This window comes from Odocoileus virginianus, chromosome 7, assembly GCF_023699985.2.
Source record: "Odocoileus virginianus isolate 20LAN1187 ecotype Illinois chromosome 7, Ovbor_1.2, whole genome shotgun sequence".
Lineage (NCBI taxonomy): Eukaryota > Metazoa > Chordata > Mammalia > Artiodactyla > Cervidae > Odocoileus > Odocoileus virginianus.
In genome coordinates, this window is record NC_069680.1 from 17,155,614 (window position 1) to 17,179,796 (window position 24,183).

At 42.4% G+C, this 24,183-nt stretch overlaps 1 protein-coding gene across 10 annotated transcripts in view; it reads right to left on the reverse strand.

Annotated features, from left to right (window-relative positions):
- Nucleotides 1–24,183, reverse strand: part of ABLIM1 (actin binding LIM protein 1) — a 325,950-nt gene that overhangs the window by 5,153 nt on the left and 296,614 nt on the right. For 2 of the 10 annotated variants that reach the window (XM_070470243.1, XM_070470246.1), the window contains 9 exons: nucleotides 13,380–13,427; nucleotides 10,279–10,419; nucleotides 8,015–8,106; nucleotides 6,708–6,819; nucleotides 4,836–4,900; nucleotides 3,845–3,905; nucleotides 3,427–3,434; nucleotides 2,522–2,596; nucleotides 1,543–1,623 (listed from right to left, as the gene is read on the reverse strand). In XM_070470243.1, the coding sequence (XP_070326344.1) occupies nucleotides 1,543–1,623; nucleotides 2,522–2,596; nucleotides 3,427–3,434; nucleotides 3,845–3,905; nucleotides 4,836–4,900; nucleotides 6,708–6,819; nucleotides 8,015–8,106; nucleotides 10,279–10,419; nucleotides 13,380–13,427 (683 nt within the window). Of the gene's footprint in view, nucleotides 1–1,542; nucleotides 1,624–2,521; nucleotides 2,597–2,902; nucleotides 3,435–3,844; nucleotides 3,906–4,835; nucleotides 4,901–6,707; nucleotides 6,820–8,014; nucleotides 8,107–10,278; nucleotides 10,426–13,379; nucleotides 13,428–15,075; nucleotides 15,181–23,566; nucleotides 23,684–24,183 lie in introns of those variants that run through there. The other 8 variants (XM_070470239.1, XM_070470238.1, XM_070470240.1 and 5 more) reach the window with 7 other exon arrangements.

Below are 24,183 nucleotides of genomic sequence, written 5' to 3' on the forward strand. Positions count from 1 at the left end.
GGTCAGTCCCGCTGGCCACATGGGTGGCCTCGAGAGTTGTTCCTCAGTTAACAAGCAACTGTTTTGAAGAGCAAGGCAGAGTGACGGAAAAGGAGTTTATCTCTGAGGCTTCCTAGCAGGCACTGGACCCAGCAGTGGTAAGGACCCAGTTCCTTACCTGGATGGGCCAGGTGAGGTACCCCTCCTACCAAACAGCAGAGCTAGTGGAGTACTATTGATGACTATCATAACACTGAAAGGGGATGGGGCACAGAAACCTAATTCATTATGCTGGAGGCAACTCTGCTTCTGGTCATTGGAATGCTGAGTAGATGTGGAGAAAATGGACCAGAGCAATAAGAAAGTCAAAGAGAGACATCCAGGGTGGTCCTTTGGGAGCCCTGGGGCTTTTTCCTGACTCAGCAATAGGAGTTCATGTGGATGCTTGGTCTACTGATGATGATGATGTATGTATTCAGTTGTGTCTGACTCTTTGTGACACCATGGTGCTGTAACCTGCCAGACTCTTCTGTCCATGGGGTTCTCCAGGCAAGAATACTGGAGTGGGTACCCATTTCCTTCTCCAGGGGCATCTTCCTGACCCAGGGATCGAACCCATGGCCCCTGCTGCATCTCCTGCATTGCAGGCGGATTCTTTACCACTGAGCCACCAGCAAAGCCCTGGTCTATGGACTTCAATCTCTTGTGCTGTCTAGAAAAGTTCTCTTAGCATAGTGGATCCAGCCTTTCTCCTCTGTGCTAGCCTGAGCTCACATACAAAGGTACAGCCTTTTGTCAGGGAAAATTAACAATTCTTTATGAGACTGGCAGCCAGAGTTTTTCTTAATTAAAACCATTCAGATGGAAAAGTACAAAGATCAGTCTCCCATGTCTAAGGAGGGCGGCTTAGGTATGTGTACCCTGCTCAGCCTTCATCCAGGAATGTGGAAACAGTCAAGAAAGAAACTTGTCTAGTACACACCTCTGTATCAAATGCTCCCTCCCTAATCTCAGCAGACTCAACTCAGGCTCAGGGAAAGATAAGGATTTGGGTGTGTCTGAAATGTGGTGGAGACCCCATTCTACATCGCCCACTAAATTCTGGCAACTTTACATTTCTAAGGAAAGTGAACACGAAAGTCGAAAGTCGCTCAGTCATGTCCAACTCTTTGCAACCCTATGGACTATACAGTCCATGGAATTCTCCAGGCCAGAATACTGGAGTGGGTAGCCTTTTCCTTCTCCAGGGGATCTTCCTAACCCAAGGAGCAAACCCAGGTCTCCCGCACTGAAGGTGAATTCTTTACAGCTGAGCCACCAGGGAAGCCCATATTTCTAAGAAAAATGACTAAAATCACCCTGCATTTCTTGGGCTGTTCTTTTGTATTTAACCACACATTTTTATGCTGACCTCCTAAATACAAATCTGGGTTTTCATCCAAAGTTAGTTTTACCTAGGTTGATCCTTTCTCATTTTTGCCTTAACTGAAACAATTCTTAGGGGAGAGTCACAGGAAATGCTCAGGAATATACAGTTGGGAAAAGTTCTGTTTTGTTTTTTACCTCCAGCCTGGTTCTGTCCACATCTCTTAGGATTTTGTTGCGCCCCCTGTTGGTTACCATCAGCATTTCATATGGAAATATCTGCGAAGAAAAACACCTCTTATAGAACACAGCTGTCCCCTTTATTAACAAACAGAAGCTACCTAAAACCTAGGATTCCCAAGACAGAGCTTCTGAGACACTATGATTAGAGCATTGGAGCGATGGTGTTCCTCGCTCGAGTTTCCAGTGGACAGGGGCAGGTTCTTACACATTCCCAATCCCCACCGGTGTCTCTTGTGGCATTGGGGCTCTGGTTGGGTGAAAGGACCTCACTTACTATGCACTGGGTATGAAGGTAAAGATTAGAAGAGAACTGAAATGACAGGTACACGTTTGTATATGGCAGGACACCTTTGCTGGGCTCAACAATCTTGTTCCGTGACCAGCTCATGAAATCAGGGAGCCATGCAGCCCCACATACGGAAAAAACTCCCAGTTATGGTCACCAGGGGGCACACCCCTTGGACACCTCTAGAGTCACAGAATGTTCTAGAGCTGGGGCGACCAATGATCCCAGTTTGCTGGGGATTGTGGAGGATCCCAGGATGCAAGACTTTCAGTGCTGTAACCAGGAGAGTCCTGGGCAAGTTGGGGCATGTTGGCCATCTTATCTGGAGTGGGTTGCAGCTGCTCCACGTGGCACTGGGCAGGCTTTGCTGTGCTCATGGCTGGGGCCGAGTGGGTACCAAGGTCGCAGGAGGGAAGTGCTGGCACTTCACTGTGAACACAGCACCAAACCCAGTGAGGGTTCAACCCTGCTGCCTTGGTGTGGCAAACCAAGGGAATAGAAGGATGCTTTATGACATAGCTTGACTAATCGACTAGGCTGGAGCCAAGTGGGTCTCAGCCCTGAAAAAGATAGAAAATCAAGTCTTTTGGGGGTTATGTCCCCGTTTCATCTCCAAGTGAGAGGAAAGAGAAGAAGAGCCACACGTGCCTTTGGTTCCAACATGTTGGGCATGGAGACCCCCCGGTCCATCCTCATTCCAGGCATGTGGCCATCTGGGAGGGTCTGCAACAGAGAAGCAGATTTCAGGAGGAGCCCATGGCAGCAAGGGGAGCTGGGGGAGAGCTCGGCGGGCTCCCAGACCTCCCTGTCTGGGTCTCAAATCCTCACTGCCATTTTACAGCTGTGACATCTTAATTACCATGGAGTTTTCAAAATGAGCTCCTTGCTGAACAAAAACAAGGATACTGGGAATACTGCCCTCTTATAATCCAGTTGATGAAAGATCCTGGCTTAATAACTATTCACTAATCCCTGAATGTAGGCTGCATGCATGAAAGTATATGGTACAGCAAAGAATTGCCAAGTCTATGACTTTTTTAAATTTTAATTTTAGTTTTCTTTGCACTTTCCCCCTTTTCTCACTCTCCATCATCATTTTAGGTTTAGGTTCTAAGGGAAAAAGGAAAACTACACACAGTAGCTTTCTCATATTGGCCAAGACAGGGGTTTCATTTGTGACCACAAAGAGGAGGAGAGGGCCTTAAGGAGTGAGTGGTTATGATTAAAAGAAAAAAACAACTGTACATGTGTGGACCCTTGATACTGGTCCACTTCCACCCTGGAGAAGACTCTCCAAGGCAGAGCAAGAGAGTCCTTGACATCCAGCATGGTGCATGCCATGTCTACAAGGCCTGCAGGACTGGCTTGATCTGGGCACCAAGCATGCCTGCTGCTCAAGGCTCCTCACATCTGTGGACTAATGATGAGATGGATCAACCAAAATCAGGGTCTTCCTCAACAGAAACTCTTCTCTGGAGTAGCAGAAGAGCACGTCTGGATTGGAAAAAGGCTGTTTCGCCCATGTAGTCAACTTGAGAAAGACTGGTCCATACCTGGTAGTCTGGAAAGGAAAGACAAAGAAAATCTCAGAAGGGGCAGGGCCACAGAACAGTACGGAAACATAAACAGAGATTACATCCTATTGCAATTCTCCAAACGTGCCCCCATGAGCCATGCTCTCCCCCAGCTCCGGGTCTCTGCCCCTACTGCCCGGTTGCTCCCTAGAGCTAGGAAAAGCCTGTCCCAGTTTTAGTTATCAGTTTAAATACTCTTTCTCATGGAAGCTGACACCCTGAAGATGTGGTTCCCTTTTCTTTGCATGTCCAATCATAGCATTTATCTCAGAGTTTCTCTTTCCCTGTCTCTACCAGACACATTCTGAAGACAGACCCACGGCTTGCTTATCACTTTACTTCCAGTGCTCAGCACATAGTAGGGCCAATGAATTCCTTCCTACAAACTGGGCCTCACCTCGCACTCCCCCGCTGACGTCCCCGTAGCTGTTGTACTGAGCGAAGTCTGTAGAAACAGGCTGAAATGAGGGAAAACACCATGAGAAAATCCGCTTCACAGTACTCATTTTGGGGTCAGGTGAAAAGGAAAAGGATTTATAAAATCCTAAGAATTCCTCCCAAGTTGTGTTGCTGGACCCCCATTACTTTTCCTACATATTTCTTCTATGAAATCCTTGTGTTTTGTTGTATGTTCATTGCTACTGCTCAGACCCTTGATAAGCAAGTATCTCTTGCTGATAAATAAAAACACATTTCTCTGCATCAGAGCGACACAGTTAGACTTGTTCTATGCTTTGTGGAGAGCAAGGTTGCAACAGACTTTCCTGTATCTTTTTACAGCAGAGATAGTTGGCTCCAATATATAATTACTTTGTACTTGATTGTAGAAATTTGCCACACAAGCCAGTTTTCCCACAAGCTTCTACAGGCTATTTTTTTTAAAATGTTAATAGTATATTTTACTGCAACCAGGGCTTCCAAAATATTATCATTCTAATATGCAATCAATATAAAAACTATTGGTGGAATTTACTTGTAAGAAGGTTTTTGTACGTCTGATATGTTTTGTCCTTACAGCATATCTTAATTCAGATGTTAAATTGTCATGGGATATACTTATCTCATAAAATACAAAGTTAAAAACATATATTCATATGCATAAGTTATTCCAAACATACTTAAAATTGGCCAATAACTTAATAAACCACCAAAAAGAATAATTTGCATAGGCTATTGCTTTATCTAAAGTCAATTTCCCTTTCTCGCAAAAGAAATATTTTATCTTGCCTGTAACTCGAAGTGATTTACCAGGAACCCAGAAAGATTACAATTTTCATTATATTCCAACACTGAGATCATATTCTCAAATATATTCAGATAATACATCAACATTCCAACTAGGACTGAAGAGAGAAGAAATTCAGAAACGGGTCACTGAGAAATCTTACCCGGTGAAGCCCATTTCTTCCATAGCCTGGGAGAGATGAGGTTTTGGACGATAGAGCATGTGAAGCTGAATAAGAGAAATATTTTTAAAAAGCAGTTGTTAGGAACTGAAAGTGTAATTCTCTCATGAAATTGCCGGTGTATCTTCTACTCTGCAGAACAGAAGATTTACACAAGGAAAAAAAAAAAACAAAAAACCCTCTTCTCTTCTGTCTCCTGCATCAGCAGGTGAGTTCTTTAACACCACCTGAGAAGCCCCATATTGGGCTCAAATGTTGACAAACCACCACCAGATTTGGGTGATACAGGGAATGGGTGGGCAGTGACATTATCAAGAAGGGGTTGGGAAGAAAGACACGCTTGGCATGCTTTATCTCTGACTCCTCAACACAATCCTAATAATGCTGATATTATTTCCATTTTATAGGAGCAGAAATAGGGACCAAGAGAAGTTAAGTACTTGCCCGAGGTAGCTCAGCTTGTAAAGATCCGAGCAATGATTTGAACTCAGGGCTACTGGGATGCATAGACCCAAGCCCTGGTTGGTATGACAGTGATAACTGATCTGGAGGCCAACATGTAAGTTACCAGGATCTACTGGCCAGCCACGGCTGGACTCCTGGAAGGGCTGCGATAAGGTGTCCCACTGATCAGCAGCATAAATGCATCATACTGCTGGGTTTTGGAGGGAGCAGACCTGGGCTTGAATTCTGGCTCTGTGACTTAACACTGCTGCATCTTTGGGCCTGGTATTCCATCTTTTAAGGTAGTCACTTCTTGACCCATGTAGATGCAGTGCCATTTACTCTTAGAGAACAGATCTGCAGAATTGGAAGGATTTACTCTAAAGATTAGAAAACTACCTAATCTAAGATCAATACCAGGCAGGCATCTATGAGAGGTAGGAGGGCATTCCAACTAAGAGTGTGGGCTCTGGGGTTATAACACTTGGACTCCTAATCTTAGTTTTGTAGTTATCAGCAATGTGACACTGAGCAAGTAACTAAAACTTCCTTTATTTGTTTCCTGATCTAAAAGTTGGGAATGATAATATCATGTACTTCTTGGTATGTTGTGACAATTAAATGAAGTAATGTTTAGCAGAAGTATTTGCATAGGAAAATACTGAACACATATTTAAAGGAACCCTCAGGAGAGAAAATTATGCACTAATTTAGAACATGAGAGAAGAAATCTTACAGCTTGAAAGAGATTTGGCTTATGATAAGTATAAGCGGGGGAAAATTACTGATAGACTATTTTAGCCCAGCAGATGAGTAATCTCTTTCAAAAGTATCAAAAACATCCCTGTTAGCCCTCAGCTCTTACACTGAATATATTAGAAAATATAGAAAATATTTAGAAAGTAGTGTTCATGCTCTCTACAGTTAAAAAGCATTCTGTCCTCAGACTTCTCTGGGACTCCAGTGGTTGAGACTCTGCACTCCCAAGGCAGGAGACATGGGTTTGATTCCTGTTCAGGGAACTAAGATCCTGCATGTTGCAGGGTGTGGACAAATACTTAAAAAAAAAAAAAAAAATTCTGTTCTCTATAAGAATTTCCCTTTGGCCACTTCCCCCTGAGATAGATTGAGATGTATGTTCTAGAAGGAAGACTCAGCACAAGGAACCTGACCCCTCCTGGTTTGTGACACCCTCCAAGGGTTCCCCCCATTTCTAGCAAGAAGGAAACACACATTTATGGAAGAGCCGTGGCAGACTCTTAAGCTGAGTTGAACACAGATTCCATGACAAAGGACTGTCATGCTTCCTTTCCGGGAGCAGCCCTGCCCCTCCTGGAACAGTCAAGATAGGTTCCCCACAGGCAGGTGGCCGGCGCCCGGCTCAGGGAAGGCAGTGGGGCTGCTGCTCACCCGAGTTGATGGGGGAATCATAGCGACTGGCGGCCAGGGAGGCCCTCTCGCGGCTCTCCCTCTCCTTCTCCATCTCTTCTTTCAGGATCAACTGGCCGAGGCCTGAGTTGAGCTATTCATGGAGGAAAGAAAGATGAAAGAGGAGCCTGCCGTCACTTTCAGGGGGCTGCAGTTTCTTTTCAGTGGGTCCTGCAAGAAGTTCCTGACTCTGAAGAGGCCTGAAGCATACTGTCCCCAAGCCTTGGGGTTCCCCCAAAAGTCAGCCAGGTGTTGGACCTTGAACCCCACTTGGCCCCTTCAATGTCAAGGCTCGGTTGCCCTCAGCCAGGCTCCACATCAGAAGAGTGTTCTCCTTTCTCTGCCCCCGCCCAAGTGCCAGCAGGGAAACTCAAGAGGCGGTGTGTGAGGGTGTAGTATTTTTGATGTGGGAAGGGAAGCTTGGGGATAGCAGCCTTTAAAAATAAATTATACTGACTTGTTTAAAAAATAGGGAAAAAATAATGCATGCTCATTGTACAGATTGTAGAAAATCTGGAGGGGAAAAAAGAACAGACCATAATCCACCAGAGATAAACATTATTGCCATCTTGATCTACCCCTATCCAGTCTTTCTCTATGCACATAACATATAAAACTGGGGTCACATAATACACGCAACTTTGTATCCCCAAACAACTAGTATATGTGCATTCCCCAGATGATTAAGTATCTTTGGAAAATAATAATTTACAATTTCTCAGCTCCCCCAACCCCTGGCTACAACTGACTATCCTTCTTTTGGTCTTCTGGGATGCTGCAGGCCTATGCTAGAGACAGAGGCTATCATGAGAGTGCTTTGGTGAGAGTCTATTTTATCCCTCTCTTCTGGTCCAGATACACACACAAGGTCCCATGAGTCCAAGGAAAGACTTGGAGAAATGCTCTGTTCCAAGGGAATTCCTTCAGCACAGCCTGCATGAGGGAAAGAAGGTATTCTGCCACCTCGAAGTACACTTGGGCTGAGCCTGGCCTTTCAGCATCCTTTCAACACAGGTACCACACCCACAGGCCCCACACAGAGTCTCGTTCTCCTTGTAGAAGCCCCAAGGTTTATTCCATTCCCATCTGACCTCCAGCCTCCATATGCTGTCTTCCAGAACCCACTAAATGTTCTGCCTTAGAGTCTCCATGTGCCCATCTCGTCTCTCCTACTGGACAGCAAGAGGTCTGGGACTACCTCTTGCTCACCTTGCCCACAGTCATCATTCCATAACAAGGATCCGCAGAGCTGAACCAAAGGCTTCAGCAAGGTCGTTTAAGGGACAAACCTTCATTAGTTGCTCCTCCTGAAGCTGCCGGCGTCTCAGAAGCTCTTCATCCTCTTCCTCTCGGCTGCTGGATCTGCGCCTCGCGTCAGCTCCTAATTCCACAGCAAACACAACTTCTCACGTTAGCCCCAGGGAAGGGGGTTGGGTCTCAAGGGATTAGGGCACCTGTGCTCAACTTGTCAGGTGAGCAAAGTCAGCAGTGGCCGTCAGCATTCGTGAACAACACAAGGGAAAAAAAAAAAAAGCCTGCTACCAATTCAGCACCCCTGACTGGCTTCCTGAGACAGGGAGCCCCACTTGACAAGACAGTGCAATGTGTGATTCAGTAAGGTGAGAATTCTGGCCTGGCCACAAATCTGATCTGCTCACTTAGAACTCGGTTTGCCATTATGATTGGGTCTAAGTCACCCCATTGGCCACTGGCCAGAGCGTCCATAATAGGTGGCAGGGGCATCAGCAGTTATTATTTTGATGTCCCTGGGGTCAATGGTCAAACACAGGGGAATCCAAATTCATCTAACTACCATCAATAGGTAAGATAGTCACTTTCCTGTGATGAGTTTAAAAATCTTCTAGTTCTCCCTTTTTCTGAGTATTTAGGTTTGTCACCACACTGTCACCCTGCCTGCTACCTTCAATAAATTCATTAAGAAGCATGCTTTATTTTTCTTTTAAGAGATGGGTCTCTAATGTTTCCTTGCCTCAGTCTCTTGGAAAATGGTCCAAAAAAGTTTTATAAGAATGGATCCATAAAAGGGTTACTGCAGCTATGAAGTTACTTATTTCAGTACAATATAGCAGATAATGTACAAATTTTAAGCTTCCTGGAAAGAAGGAGCTGGGGTAGAAAGAAGGAATCTGTCTGAATGGTTGGAAAAGTAAGATAATTACTGTTTTCCTATGTTGCCTGGGTTAATCTGGCTGTGGGAGGAAACAGGAAAGTTTGCTAATCTAATCAAAACAAACTTTAATAGTTTCACAGTCTTCATCATTTTGATTAATGGGCCAGAAGTTTTCTTCATTTTGGAAACTCAAAGAGCTTTCAACTATTTACTGATGACAGTTGATAACAATAAAATGTTAATTCTTCCCCAAAGTTTAGCTGTTTAATGTCCCCACTAAGCAACATGACTGAACCAGGAATCTTAGTAACCCCAAGAATTGCCTGAAGGATCTGGACCAGCAGAAAAAAGCTGATGATTGTCTTAGTTTTTAAATGGCAATGTGAATTTTCTCTCTTTAATTTACACTAATAAAAGTCTGCAAGAACTAGCAATAGATACATCTTAAGCCAACATAATATATAAAATACATGTGAATAATGAACCAAGGAGGTAGATTTTTCCTTCAACCATTTCTATAACTATCAATTGCTTTAAAGTCCACTTATATTGCTTGTAAAAGTTATTCTAAAAGTAACTTGATAAAAAAATAGGATGAGGAAAATGTGGGAGTTTTGGAAAATTGAAGGCCTTTTAGATTGTCAACAGAAACATGATAATATAGTCATATCTTTGTAAAGTTGACTAAATTTTCAGTAGTAGCTTCTGAGTTTGGTGATACCATTTTTTAGGGTTAAGTGATATAACTAATGACAAAACAGTAAGGACAGAGACACAACTCTAAAGCATAAATGTGTGGTTCAAAGCAAAGAATGAAACAGCTCAAAAGTGACATTAGCACAGAAGTCATGGAAATGACAGATGTAAAATCATGTAACTTTGCATGAGCAATATTCCAGAACACGTGCTACTCCGTGACAGCCCTTCTTAGTAATGGAGAACATGATCAGGCAAGAAAATTGAAAGTGCTTCAATGTTACGACTGGTTGTTAAGAACTGTAATTACAACTCAGAAATGGTCTAAAATAAATTTAATTCAAAGAAGTGACGCTTCTGTGGACACTCAGTAAATTCACTCACTATAACTATAGAGAACAAAGTTCAAGGCAGGAGGCTTTGATTCAACTACATTCAAAAGAGTTACTGATTTTACAACCACCACCGAGAGTCCACACAAAACACCTGTTTTAGACCAGTTCTGCCCCTTGTTGGGTTTGGTTAGCATAAGGCTCTGGTGGTTGGGTTTTTGTAACTTGGAAGTATTCTGCACTCGTTAATACTACATTAGTTCTTTTCACTCTTCTACCTCTTGGTCATACTTTTCTTAAAATCTTTACACATTTCCTTGCATATTTTTTAAGCATTTCATTTTGAAATCTCCTAGCAATCCGTCCATTTGGCTTAGCTGCAACAGTGGCATACCTACGGCGGCAAGGGAGGGGGGACCAGGCCAGTGGTCCGTCTCAATCTTTGGAATCTCGCTGGGGTCTGGAGCCTGGGCTGCTGGGAACTTGGAAAACTTGATGATGTCTTCTGAAGATTTGCTCTGGGCTGCCAAGGCAGCTGCATCTAGATGGGAATCAGGGGCAGCTTAGCTCTCAGTCTGCAAGGCCACGGTGGTACAACCCTCTGACATCGCTTTCTTGTGCTCTGGCCAAAGTGTCAACTCCAGATAGCTGCTTATCACCACTATCAATCGCCCAGTCACTAACAGTGCCTAGGTGACAACTCATCTGCCTTGTGTTCTGCCAGAAGCAGAGCTTCAATCCACATCTATTCTGCATCCAAAAAAACCTTGTTCTAGAGCTGTGCTGTCCAATACTAGCTTGAGCTACATGTGGCTATTTACATTTAAATTAATGCAATTAAATAAACCAAAATGATTATCAGTTCCTCAGCTACACTAGCCACATTTTATGTGATCAACCTGTGATTAGCGGTCACTGTATTGGACGACATAATTAAAGAACATTTCCCATCATCACAGAACGTTCTATTGGACAATACTCTTCTAGAGCAATTAGAAACTTGAATTAGTAATTTGAAATTAAAAAGGTAAGTGAAATGCATGACACTGTCCTTTGACTGTAGGTGTTAATTGTAAGAGAATTGGCTATGGATCTTTGTGGCTTCTTAGCCATAAAAATATTGATCCAATTCATTTTAAATCCTTGCATATTATATATGTGTCCTTGAGTCCCAAGTGAAATGGCAGCAGGAAAGTTCACTATCAGTTTGCAGGAATTAGCCTTGAGTTTGCCATACCCATTTGGTCATTCTGTTCAAGGGTCTGCATATACAAGTCATATAACTTGCATATGAAGTCATCCAACTTTAAAACAACAAAGTCAGACGAGGAGCAGCATTAGCTCACAGTGTGCTTAATGGCTGTGTTTACAGGAGGGGTCACTGGCTTAGAGCCCCAAATGTAATCACAGAAACAAGCCAGGTTAAATGGTCAGTCTCTGACTCTGGCTAATTTAGCAAACTGATCTGGGATGTTACTAAACATTTCTAAATATACTAATAATATGTATTTATATACTATAGATAAAACTTGGCCCCCTCCTGGAGCTTATAGATTTTTAAATCTGGAAGTAACTTTTTGAATCTTCAGCTCCAATTCCTCATTTTTAAAGTAACCTCTGAGTTTCAATTTGGTTTAGTAACTTGACTGAGGTTGCTATATATAAAAAAGGGGTAAATTCTCAGTCAGGGATGGAACTGTTTTTCTGAATCTCTAACCTCATGAGGAAAAAAGATAAAATCAGCTTGGAAAACACTGCCTTGTATATACCCTTCTTAAAGAAGGATAATAGGTATTAGCGTGTTAGAGACTGAGAAGTGTGACTTAATTTAAATCTAGCATTTTCGGAATGCACAGAGCACAGACACCAGTGTTTGGTGTGGGGTGGCATCTTTTTCTATCACACAGAACTGCTCTCTTGCAGAAGGTCCTCTGGATGTACCATTCTGCTTGTGGTAATCTTAACTCTGAGGAACTGATAGAAAGTAAAGCATAAAGTCAAAGTCAGTATCACAAAAAGAAGTCAATTCCTTCCAAATAAATAACCTAACATTATCCAATCTCTTTAAATCTTATTTGATTATTTTTGTCCAGAGAGGCAGGGTCTTAGAGATTTTAGTATTTAAAGGAAAAGTCTCTAAATTGATAAATCAAACTGGGAATCTTATTCTTAAATTAAAAAAAAAAAAAAAGCCAGACTTCAAACAGTACTTACGGATTAGAATTGGTGAAGTCAGTAAACATTCACATGTTAATGAGTGGGTGAGAAGACATTAAACCATAAAAAAGCAAACAAAAACAATGTTAACAAACTTAAAAAAGCAAGCACAAGGTGTAAACTCCTAAAAAAGAAAAATATAGATGAAGGAAAAAAAACCTAGTCCTAGAGCCATTACAATACCTACATTCTCTTTTTTTCCCCTATAATGCTGGCCTGAATTTTTTTTTCCTTTTTGCATTTCAACTTTATTTGCTTTTCATGTCATCCTAAGCCTTCAGGATACATTAATGTCAACTGGATTCTAAAGGCAGCCTTCAAATTTCCAGGCACAATTTGGGTACAATTTTCTGAAATCACCCAAAGTCTTGGCTTTGAATAGGTAGAAACCTATTCATGAAGATTTACAGCAGCGGAATCAATAGAGATCTTAAAATGGTGGAGGGAATAGTGATTTGCAAAGAGTAATACAATTTCCTGGGTTTAAAAATGCTATATTCCCAGAAAAGGAAAACACAGTTCTAGATCCACGTCAGTGGTTCTTAGTTTGAAAGAATTTCAGAGACAAGCTGGCCTCATGCACTGGCTTTTGCAGATGAGAAGACTGAGGGACAGAAATTTCATCTGTGATATCTCAGAATGACGAGCTGGGACCAAGGCATGTGTCTCAGCGTGAGGCTGGTCCACTCTACCACAGGGCGCAGATGTCTGCATGCCCCATCAGAAACTGGGGAACTGGACAGTCAGGCTGATGCGGGCTCGGTCAAACTAATTAACTCTTTTTCTTTTTTCTTTTTTGGCTGTGAAGCTTGTGGGATCTTAGTTCCCCAACCAGGGACTGAGTCCGAGCAGAAGCGTGGAATCCTAACCACTGAAACACCAGGGAGTTCCCTCGGTCAGATGAATTTTTTAGGTAGCTAGTGTTCACTAGTTTTAATTAGTTAAACTGCAAGCTCATCAAAATTATCAGAGCAGTTGGTTAAACTCTTTGATGCCCACTGCATCTTGTGAGGGTGTTTGTGAATGACTGTGTGACCATACTTCCCCTCCTGTATGAGTGAAATGATACATGTTGATGGGCTCAGAAAAAGGCTAGGTGTTTTCTATCTAGGAAAACCAACTTTACAGTATTTGCATCTTAGCAGACCGTAAAGGCATAACATGCTGGACACCTCAGTTTGATTCTCAAAAGCAACAGCAGATGAGCGTTTCAGAGGACAGCAAAGGGTTGAGCCGACGTTGCTACTTAAAAGCTACGTGGAGGAAAGTGGGTTTTACCATGCTGTTTGTAGATGGGTGGTTTTCGGTAAATGTTGATCCCTTGATCTGTGGAAATGAAAAGCAAACGTGAGTGATTATGGGAACCTGTTCAGCGATGGGAAAAACAGACCAACCCAGAGGCAAACCGAACTGAAGACTCTTGAACAAAAATAACCCAGAAGGTTGACTTTTGTATTACAAAGATTGAGGTTACTAAAGAAGAAATTACAGAAATAAGTGAATTACTATAGACATGTGACATGGAATCCTTTGTAATACATCTTAGGATATAGAGAGATGTCACTCACTCATGAGCCATTTATTTCAAATACACACTTCAGTAAAAGTGGAGTTAAAACTGGGAGAAATGCAAGCAGCGGAGATACTGTGATGGTGAGGAAGACATAACCAGTTTGGGGAAAATCCCCAAATTGCTACTGTCTAGAAATTGAGCTCCCAGTAAAGACCAGCAGCTCAATTTACTTTTCAACTAATGAGCGGAACAGTGGAAAGCGATGAAGTAAAATTAAGGGTACCTTTTTGTAAAACACAGAAACAGTTTTTACGTGCAAGGCTAATCTGATATAATTGACAAGATGTTGGACAAAATCCTAACGTGCATAGGCCAAATTAAAAAAAAAAAAGGAAAAGAGATGCCAAATATTATTCACATTTTAATACAGAGCCCCATTTGATTATACAACCAGTTCACTTTGCAAATACTCGGGAGGTTTCCCCAGAACCTTGGGTACTGGATTCTTGTGAAAAAGCCACAAAAGTACAACACTGATTTTCAAGGTTTGATGAAACTTTTTCTTTTTTAAAAAGGCAGCCATATCTCAGTGGTATAAATCCTATTGAACTTTGTTTATTAAGTTTTTAAGTTTATCAAGTTTTTCTCAAAAGAGAAAAATACAGACTCCAAATATGTGTGCTAACATTAATATAGCGGTCATTTATTAGACTACTTTCAGTAGCTAAAAGAAGCAAAACAATGTACTTCTGATGGAAAATTAATATCATGACCTCTGATGGCCAGTCTTGCCTTCACAAATTGAGCTGACCTGAAACATGAAGATATTGATATGTGTTTTGACTTTTCCAGTTCCTGTCGGCAAATTACTATTTGTACCATGACACTAAAGCTTAGAGTGCCAAGCCTAAATTGCAAGATCTCTCTGTGGGCTATGGAGGGTTAGTTAATTATATATTGCAGAAAGACCCTCCAAATGACCCAATTTTACAGCTCTCTGAAAAGCCCATAGAAAGAATCTCCGTGCCGAAGACAAACAGATAAAATAAAAATACTTTCAAGAACACTGTGGGCCAATCTCTACAACGAGAAGATAACTAGATTACCACCGTGATAGTCAATGACAGTAAACCACAGAGTGGTAGCTTAGAAGGTTCAAATATAAGGGTAAAATTAAAATTTTAGTCGAAACAAAATAAAGCGATTCAACTCTCCTTCCTTCACCTTCTGCCTCCCACCCTACCTTAAACATTTTAGAGAAAACGGAAACTTTCAAACAATCCTGGCATTTCCCATACAAAGCTTCTGAAAGGCCCTCTAGGTCAGACACTGCAATTTAGGGGTTATCAGCTGTGTGCATCTCAATGAACAGAGCGTGAGAGATGGAGACGAGACAGAAGCGACAAGGCTACATTCTACACCGTGACAGGACACCAAGACATAGACCGCGTCAGCTCCTACCTGGAACATGGAAATGTTTAGGGGCCTGAGCGTAAGTTGGAGTGAGAGGGCGGCTGTCTGGCCGGTAAGGGAGAGGGGAGTTCCGGCCGCTGGACGGCTCATTGCCTCCAATGAGAAGAATGGAGAAAACAAAATGAGAGAGGGGAGAGCAAGAAGGAAAACAAAGCAAGCATAATAAAAATTCAAAACAACAAACCGGAAGGAGGTACGTCAAAAAGGAGAAATCAAAGCAACAAACTCAATTCATCAATTTGGCTCACAAAGGTGACTGGAATAAGATCGAATTTTTCCAAAAGAGAGACTCGAGTTCAAGTGGAACTAGGTTAAAAGCAGCTAGCAGTTAGATGCATCATTCCAATGGCATGCGGTTGAAGGCTGTGAGCTGGCAGCGAACTGATTAGATGGAAAGTACATTGAGGGGGATGGAAAGTCACTTGCTAATGATTTAGGGTCAATATCAGATGGCGACATCCCAAGCATGTCAAGGGGTTGGATATGCAAACCCAAATACAATCACTTCCAGGCATGATGGCAGAGGCTGGCAATCGGAATCTATTTCTTTGAATGGAAGGCTGAGACTGGGAACCTGTGTAGTCAACCCAGTCCCTTCCCTGGGCGACACAAAGTGCCTTTACTGCAGCCGACATTTCTGTTGTCTCACTTTGAAATGTACATGATACAGTCAAATCCCTTTCTTCCAGGTACTTTGGGACACTTTCCCCACCTTTCTCTAAAGACACAGCTTCACCCAGTCTAACAGTTCAACAGGTGAGACATTTACTGAGCACCTACTGTGGCTGGGCAATGAGCTGCAGCTGAAGCTAAGGAGGTGAAGGAGATGTGGGGTCTGGCCGCAAGGGGCTCAGGGTCCACCTAAGGAGACAGACTTACAACAGACGAGTATATGTAATGCCACACGGGTGCTGACTCAGGGGTATACGAAATATTCAAGGCACTCAGATGAAGGTGCCATTGATTTTTCAGAAAGGCTGTGGAAAGACGCTAGAATTGAGATGGTCTCATTAGGTGGGTGGGTGGCTAGAGGGGTGAGAAGGTCCAGAATCTAGGGAGCTAGAACATCGTGGGGAAGGAAGGGCCACAGTACATGGGAGCAAGAGGACAGGCCCCTGCGGCTGGGCAGCACAGGGTTCTTGGAGGAGGGGGTGAGGAGGCGGCTGGACGGGGCTGCTGGGCGTGGCTGCAAAAGCCTAGAGACCCACTCCCATAGCCACCGCCACTCTCTCTGATGAGCGCTGCAGGGGGAACTGAGATTGTGCAAGATCAGAAAGAGGTCAGCTCTTACCCTCCTGTCTTCCTTCCACACGACTGAGCAAACATCCATCCCAAGAAAACACCAAAGAATGTAGGACTATCAAAAGTTAATGAACTAGTAACATAATTATCAAGTGTTAGTTGCTCAGTCATGTCTTACTTGGTGACCTCATAGACTGTAGCCCACCAGGCTCCTCTGTCCATGGGGATTCTCCAGGCAAGAATACTGGAGGGGATTGCCATTTCCTCCTCTGAGGGATCTTCCCAACTTAGGGACTGAACCCAAGTCTCCTGTGTTGCAGGCAGATTCTTTACCATCTGAGCCACCAGTGAAGCCCCGTAATTATTGGGTTGGCCAAAAAGTTCATTTCAGTTTTTCCCATAAGATTGTATGGAAAAACCCCAGAATGAACTTTTTGGCCAATACAATATTTTTATGATTGAGTTGTAAGGGTTCTTTGCATATTCTGGATACAAGATTCTTATCAGATACACAATTTGCAAATGTTTTCTTCCATTCTGTGGTTATCTTTTAATTTCTTGATAGTGTCCTTTGAAGCACAAAAGTTTTAAATTTTGATAAAGTCCAATTTATCTATCAATTAAGGCTAACAATTTTAAATAAATCAGATCTTCAGAAAATAGAGCAGGAATAAATTTCTTTTTTTTTTTTTACTTTATCTTAAATTTTTAAAACTGAGATATAACTGACATATAAGAGTGTACTAGTTTTAGGTGTACAAGAACCAATTTCTTCAAGTAAGTTAAATGGTTTTAAATGTGGCCAGCAACACATGAGAGATGTCAATTGCTGCATTTCAGAATAATATGTTTAATAGACTTTTAGTTTTTCAAAATGTGTAGTTTTAGATAACCAGAGTACAGATCTGTACCAAATGGGCAGTAAGATATTCCAAATGTGAGATCTGAATTTGTTACTGTCTCAAATTTAGATTCCAGGTTTTTGGTTATCATGTTTTAAAACTTTTGCCCCCCCTTATTTTCCCTAAGAGTCAGTTTACTATCTAGCTCCCAATATATTATATTAAGTCAGATATTAGCTTTTAGAAATTATGAAGCTTCACTCCAAATTACTGACATATTAAAAAGCTCATTTAAAGAAAATGTTATCTCATTTACTATCACTCTCCTAAGGAGAAATAACCATGTCTGAAAAAAATGAGTATGGAAAACACAGGTAGAGGCAAGCAAGGGAAGGAAGGATATATATGTTTAGTAGGAAATCCGGCTTTAAACCTAAGGGTGAATCAGAACTAAGTCTTTTTCATATTTATGTGTTCAGCACAATGCCTGGCCAAGACTAAGTGCTGAATAAATATCTGTGAATAATGACTGAAGTAGACCAACTAAATAATTCTATAGCAACGAATGACCTAATTTAGTGAGTACCACTCCAGAGTCAATCCCATCTTTCTCTTAATTAAAGGCAGTCAGATGTTAGGACACAACAATGGGATCAGAATAGCATCTTTTTTTTTTTTTTAAATAGGTTTCCCTGAGTTGATCCTCAGTAATCCCAACTGAATTGTTCCATTTCAGAAGAATCTCTTACACACATTAGAAAATACTCACAAGACTAATCCCTAATTGAAAAACAGAATAATTCTTGTGGGCTATTCTCAAAGGAAGCTGTAGAGAGATTCAACTTCCTTGCTTTGAGTGTTTTTTTGAAGACTCTGCATATCCTGAACACTGGCGCTGCTGCTTTAAATCTGCATTGCTCTCTGGCCTTAACCCTGCACCTCTAACCTTCCTGTACCTGTAGAACATCACATTTTCTGGGGGATATGTCCTCACAGGTTTTGGTCATAATATCCAAACAGATGAAACTCCCTTAAGTTTGTTCTGATAGTTAATAGCCAGAGTCATTCACACACAAAAACAGATGCATCTACGGGACGCCGAGATTTAAAGTCATTAGAATTAGCATTTGCCCATGAATTCAGTTTCTATTATTAAGACGCTCTGATGGCGAGTGGCAGGAGAAGCCCATAACTTCCACGGTTGACGGCTCTTAAAGTCTATGTGTGTGTGTGTGCCCAGTCATGCCACTCTTTTGCAAGCCTTGGACTGTAGCCGACCAGGCTCCCGACCATGGAATTTTCCAGGCAAGAATACTGGAGTGAGTTGCTATTTCCTTCTCCACGGGATCTTCTCGACCCAGGAATCAAACTCACATCTCTTGAGTCTCCTGCACTGGCAGATGGATTCTTTACCACAGTGCCACCCGGGAAGCCCTCAGAAGCTATGGTGTGACTATCCAAATTCCCAAAGGGTGAATTTTGGCTGAATGCTGTCTCCAGCTGGGCAGAGGTTTTTCTGGCAGCATATCTTCAGCAACCATTGCCCTTTTTAGTGGATCAAAAAACAACAAAACAAACAAAAAAAACCACTACTGTGTTGAAGTCTGTGTAAGTAGATTTAACTTTATAATCATTTAAAGCCTCCCATAGTGACATTTTAAAACACTAGGTAAACAGACACTCAGCAACACAGCCATCTAAGTGTTCCTGGACAGTATGATTTCTACATGTCACATGGCTTGTTGGGAGTAAGGTCTTGGAATATATAATACTGCCAGGTACCAAATTCTTAGTCCTTAAGAGATGAAGGGCATTAACAATTTTGGCATTTTTAAAAGAAAGAAATGCTCAAGATGAGGCCTTTTCTAAATCAAACACTCTATCTGTAAATGATAAAACATTTCACTCTGTCCTGAATGGAAATAAATAGTGAAGGCCCCCAAAGGTTATTTTTGTGTGCACTTCATTACTCAGGCATAAGGGATATATAGGGCATCAGATGAAATAATCATATATGGAAGGTATCATCATCAACATCAACCAGCCTGGAGTTAACGCTGTTTAAAAATAATAGTATATATAGCATACTCATAGCCATTTTGTTCTTTAAATAAGTCCTTGTATTGGTTAAGCTGTTAGTGATCTTAGCTATTGGGATGAAGAGCTACCATGTATATAGATTTATATTTTCCTGGTCTTCATTTTTAGCTCTTTCCATGTCAGTTTAATGTGTCAATTTTTCAGTCCTTGAGAGATCATTCATTGGCAGGATTCCCACCGTGCTTAACAAATTCAAATGCTCTGTCCTACTTTCATTCTTCTTTCTGGAACACTGAGAGCCTCAGTGACAAATCCTAAGACAAGTCAATCTAAATGGCAATGCGTGTGTCTGCTGCACGAGTCTGCTGGCGCACCGCTTAGCTCCTGAACTCCAAGTGCTTATGTCCTAAAATATAAAAGCCGAGGGGACCTTAAAAATTGGCAGCTTCTAGAATTTCATGACAGAGTTTCAAGATTATTGGTTCTTGTCTAAAACTTCAGTAAGTGTTAGGGTTTCCTTCAGCAAGTGTCAAATACATATTTGCATCATAGTAACTCATATCTATGGCAAAACAGGGAAGATTCCTTTCAATGAGATTTAATATATGTAGCTCTCCTGTGTGCAAGCCTGATTCATGGACACAGAAAGTAATGTCTAATAGCATTTCAAAGAGAAAGGAAGAGAAACTCTGCAAACACAGTACAAAGCCTAAGTGAAAGTGAAAGTCACTCAGTCGTGTCCAATTCTTTGCCACCCCATGGACTATATAGTCCATGGAATTCTCCAGGCCAGAACACTCAAGTGGGTAGCCTTTCCCTTTTCCAGGGGATCTTCCCAAATCAGGGATTAAAGGCAGGTCTATAGCATTGCAGGCAAATTGTTTACCAGCTGAGCCACAAGGGAAGCTCACAAAGCCCCAAACAAGGTGAAAAGAGTTTCTCCAAATAGGCAAGCACTTGTCCAGACGGCCCAACAACGACATACTGATATAAAATGAAACTGCAAGGAAGGTCAGAGAACAGAAATAAAAACACAAGGAGAAACAAGAAGGGCATTACAGAAAGGAGAGGGGGAAGCCAATGAAATGGAGAGACAGCTGCTGACATGCATCTCGGCTCTACACCCATGCAGGCGTCCTCGGCTCAGTGGACCCTGGGGGCCTGGGCCACATTAAGTCTGAAATGAGGGCTAAGAATTAAACTAGGGCAGTGGAACGCGGGCTTATGGCTGCCAGAGTGGCAAGAGGACTCCTGCTTTCAGCTACACCTTCCTGAGATGGACATCCTACCCTAGAGTCCTCAAGCTCCTTGGTTTGTATTTGTTTTAAAAATAATTTCCCGGAGATTACAAAATAAGCTCCAAGATACAGAGTGAATGTTCAAATGAAGAGCCATGTAACCCCCTGGAAGATTTTGCTCCTTTAAAGATATCTTAGATGTGTTTCTCCATGGTCATAAGTTCCTCTGTGCTAGAGAGGACTTCCGTATAGATACATGTGTTTCAGAATAAGAAAGATGTAATTCCTTAGAGAATCTGCATTTAGCTATTCAACTAGACTAAACTTTAAAGCAATATCTTTAATATACAAATTCTGAATGATTGTTTTTGCAGTATAGCAAAAAACTGACTTTATAACTAAGCACATACTGTTATGTACTTCATAATTTATATCTGGAATATATAAACTATTTCATCTGAACAAACTGTAGACATATACCCAGTAAAAAGAAAATGGGAAAGAGACTATTAGATATTTTTAAAGTATAAGTGTGAGACAAGCCAAGGCTTTTTAGGATTTAAACCTATACTATTTGACTGTGTACTCTGAATTCAGACTGAAAACAGAAAAGACTGCATATCTGTATTTTTAATAAAGCACCATTTAGGTACATTCAGGTACTGAAATTTTAATAACTAGTTGGTGTTTCTATTGAAAAGTACACATTTGTTAATTTTGTAATTTAAATGACTCAAATAACTGTTTCAGCTTCCATAAGAATGAAATTTTCTAGTTAAAAAGGGATGCAAAGTAAAAATTTGCTTTAAAAATTATTTATGTTGAAACACATCCCTCTAATAGGAATGAAGGTTGAGAAGGCTTGGGGTCTCTCTAGTCCTGGTGCTGCCACTTCCGAGTTGAGGGTCCTTGGCCAGGTCACTTAACCAGGGCCTCAGCTGTTCATCTACCCCCATGCCTCCTGCCTGCTACTTTAATCACTGCGGGGATACTTCGAGGAGTGATGTAACCGGAAGTGTTCAAAGAGCATCATGCTGAGAGGGAAATCACAGATGCACAGATCGGAATGCTCGTTATGAGGAGGCGTGTGTGCTCAGTCATGACCAGCTCTTTGTGACCCCATCGACTGTAGCCCACCAGGCTCCTCTGTCCATGGGATTTTTCAGGCGAAAATACTGGAATGGGTTGCCATTTCCTTCTCCAGGGGATCTTCCTGACCCAGGGACTGAACTCGCATCTCCTGCATTAGCATTCAAATTTTTTACCACCGTGCCACCGAGGAAGCCCGCCTATAATACACCAGGGCATTTCACCTTGCCAACTACAAACTGGCACTTGCCGTCTACCTCCACAAGGATTAAACCATGAGCTGCTGCATCTGTTGACCTTCAACACCCACTGAAAGGAGTTCAGGGTGGAGAGCAGGAATAAGGCTCTCTGTGCTCTGGGAAAAATTGGTAAAAATAATCTGTCAAGAATTTCAGAAAGTGCTGTGCCTGCTGAAAAAGACAGATGTCTTTGCTAAAGGCAAGTGGTGTGTGTCTTCAATAGGCATATCAACAATGTTATTTTCACAGCCTAGAAAATGCAAAAAATAGCATGCTCACAAAGTAACTGCTTACTGATGGGGCAGGAAATTTATATTTTAGGACTCAACTAAGTTGAACTCAACTCAATTGATGCTTTTGAACTGTGGTGTTGGAGAAACCTCTTGAGAGGCCCTTGGACTGCAAGGAGATCAAACCAGACAATCCCAAAGGAAATCAGTCCTGAGTATTCATTGGAAGGACTGATGCTGAAGCTCACACTCCAATACTTTGGCCATCTGATGTGAAGAGCTGACTCATCTGAAAAGACCCTGATGCTGGGAAAGACTGAAGGCAGGAGGAGAAGGGGACAACAGAGGACAAGATGGTTGGATGGCATCACCCAACTTGATGGACGTGAGTCTGAGCAAGCTCCTGGAGCTGGTGATGACAGGGAAGCCTAGCATGCTGCGGTCCATGGGGTCGCAGAGTTGGACATGACTGAGTGACTGAACTGAACTGACTGAACAACTAAGTCCTAAAAATCCAAATGAGTAAAAAGGTTGGGCAGACTGCCAACAAAATTCAGTCAAAGAGCACAACATTTAGGCTGTTCGAGAAAGTGTTAGTGATGTGACATCTTGGAGCTCAGGGTTAGAATCCTTCAGGTCTGTCTTAAGACCCATGACAACATCTGTGCTTGCCTGCACCTCTCTCCTTCAGCTCTTGGGTTGGCCAAAAAATTTGTTTGGGTTTTTCCATAACAGTTTGTGAAAAATCCAAATGGACTTTTTGGCTAACCCAATAGTCTTTTCAGTTACTTTGGTTCAAATCAAGGCTACGGAAGAAGTCAGCATTCTTTTGGGAGCTCCAACGTATTTTAAATTATGGCCCCTTCATGATCCCTCTGTGGCTCCTGGCTCCCCCACCAAGTAAGGAAACTGAGAACTCCAATTGAGGACTGCTACCGAGGCACAATGGGAACGACACAGAGGGAAGGGCAGAGATGGGCAGGAACAGAAAACAGAAGGCAAAGCCCCTCTTCTCCATCATGCAGACATCAGGACAAGTCAAAGGAGGATCACCCTAAGAGTTGGCTCAAAGAGAGAAATTTCAGTTACGTGGCCCTAGGTCTTTCATACTGTCCAAACATCTTAATGTTGTTACGTGGCTTATCATCATGAAGACAACTTTGGAACCCTTGTTGCTGAATACTGTTGGGTTTTGCTGAGCCATATCACATATTGAAACCAGGAAACTTCCCCAGATATATATTCTATTTTGCTTCTAACACAGAGAAAAGCAAAATAATAATATATATTTTTTCCTAAGCAGGAGAGAAGCAATCTTAAGGTCTCCAACGTACTTCCTGTTACTTCGTCTAGAGCCCTTAGAAATGACATATTTCTCCCAAGGAGAGATGCTATGCCAGTTCTAAGACACGGCCGGGTGTGAAGTCATGATGCACGCAGGCATGCTGAGAGGTCCGAAGCTGGGGGCTGACTTTTGGAGATGCACCTTATTAGCCTTCCCAGGGCGCTAATAAATCTCCGCTTTGCAGGGTGCTGCCTGGAGAAGCCTGCCTCCTTACCTTTCACATGGGGAAGGAAGTGGTGTCGGAATGGGGAGTTGGGGCGGGAGTCGCTGTGGGCGGAGCTGAGGCTGCTGGTGCGGAGGAAGGACCTCTGCACACCAGGAGACACCAGCTCTGTGCCAGGCCCGGGGCGGGGCGGGGTGGAGACAGAAAGAAGAGCAGAAATTAACACAGGAGCAGGGACGCCGCCATCGTTCCAAGGGAGGGAAAGGGGAAAAAAAACAAAAACAAAACAAAGAACATTAATCAGGAGTCTGAAAACGGAGGAAGGAACAGGGGTTAAGAAGGCGCCTGCGAGCGGTTAGGCACAGTGGGGAGAGTCTGCCAACGGGTTCAGGTCAGTCCACAGTCCCTCTCCGAGGATAAGTGGCTTCCGTGGGAGGGAACGGCCACCAGGGCATTCTGGGCGGATGACACCCACGACCGCTGAGTCGGGACCAGGCATGCCACTTAGACTCAACCATGGCTGTTTTTAAAAAGGCAACTGACAAAACAGAATCCTTTGACATGTATGTTTAAAAGTGACAGCTGTTTCAAGAACCTTGCAAAGAACTATTGCGCTGGCCAAAAAAGTTTATTTGGGTTTTATCCTAAGATGACAAACTCAAATGAAC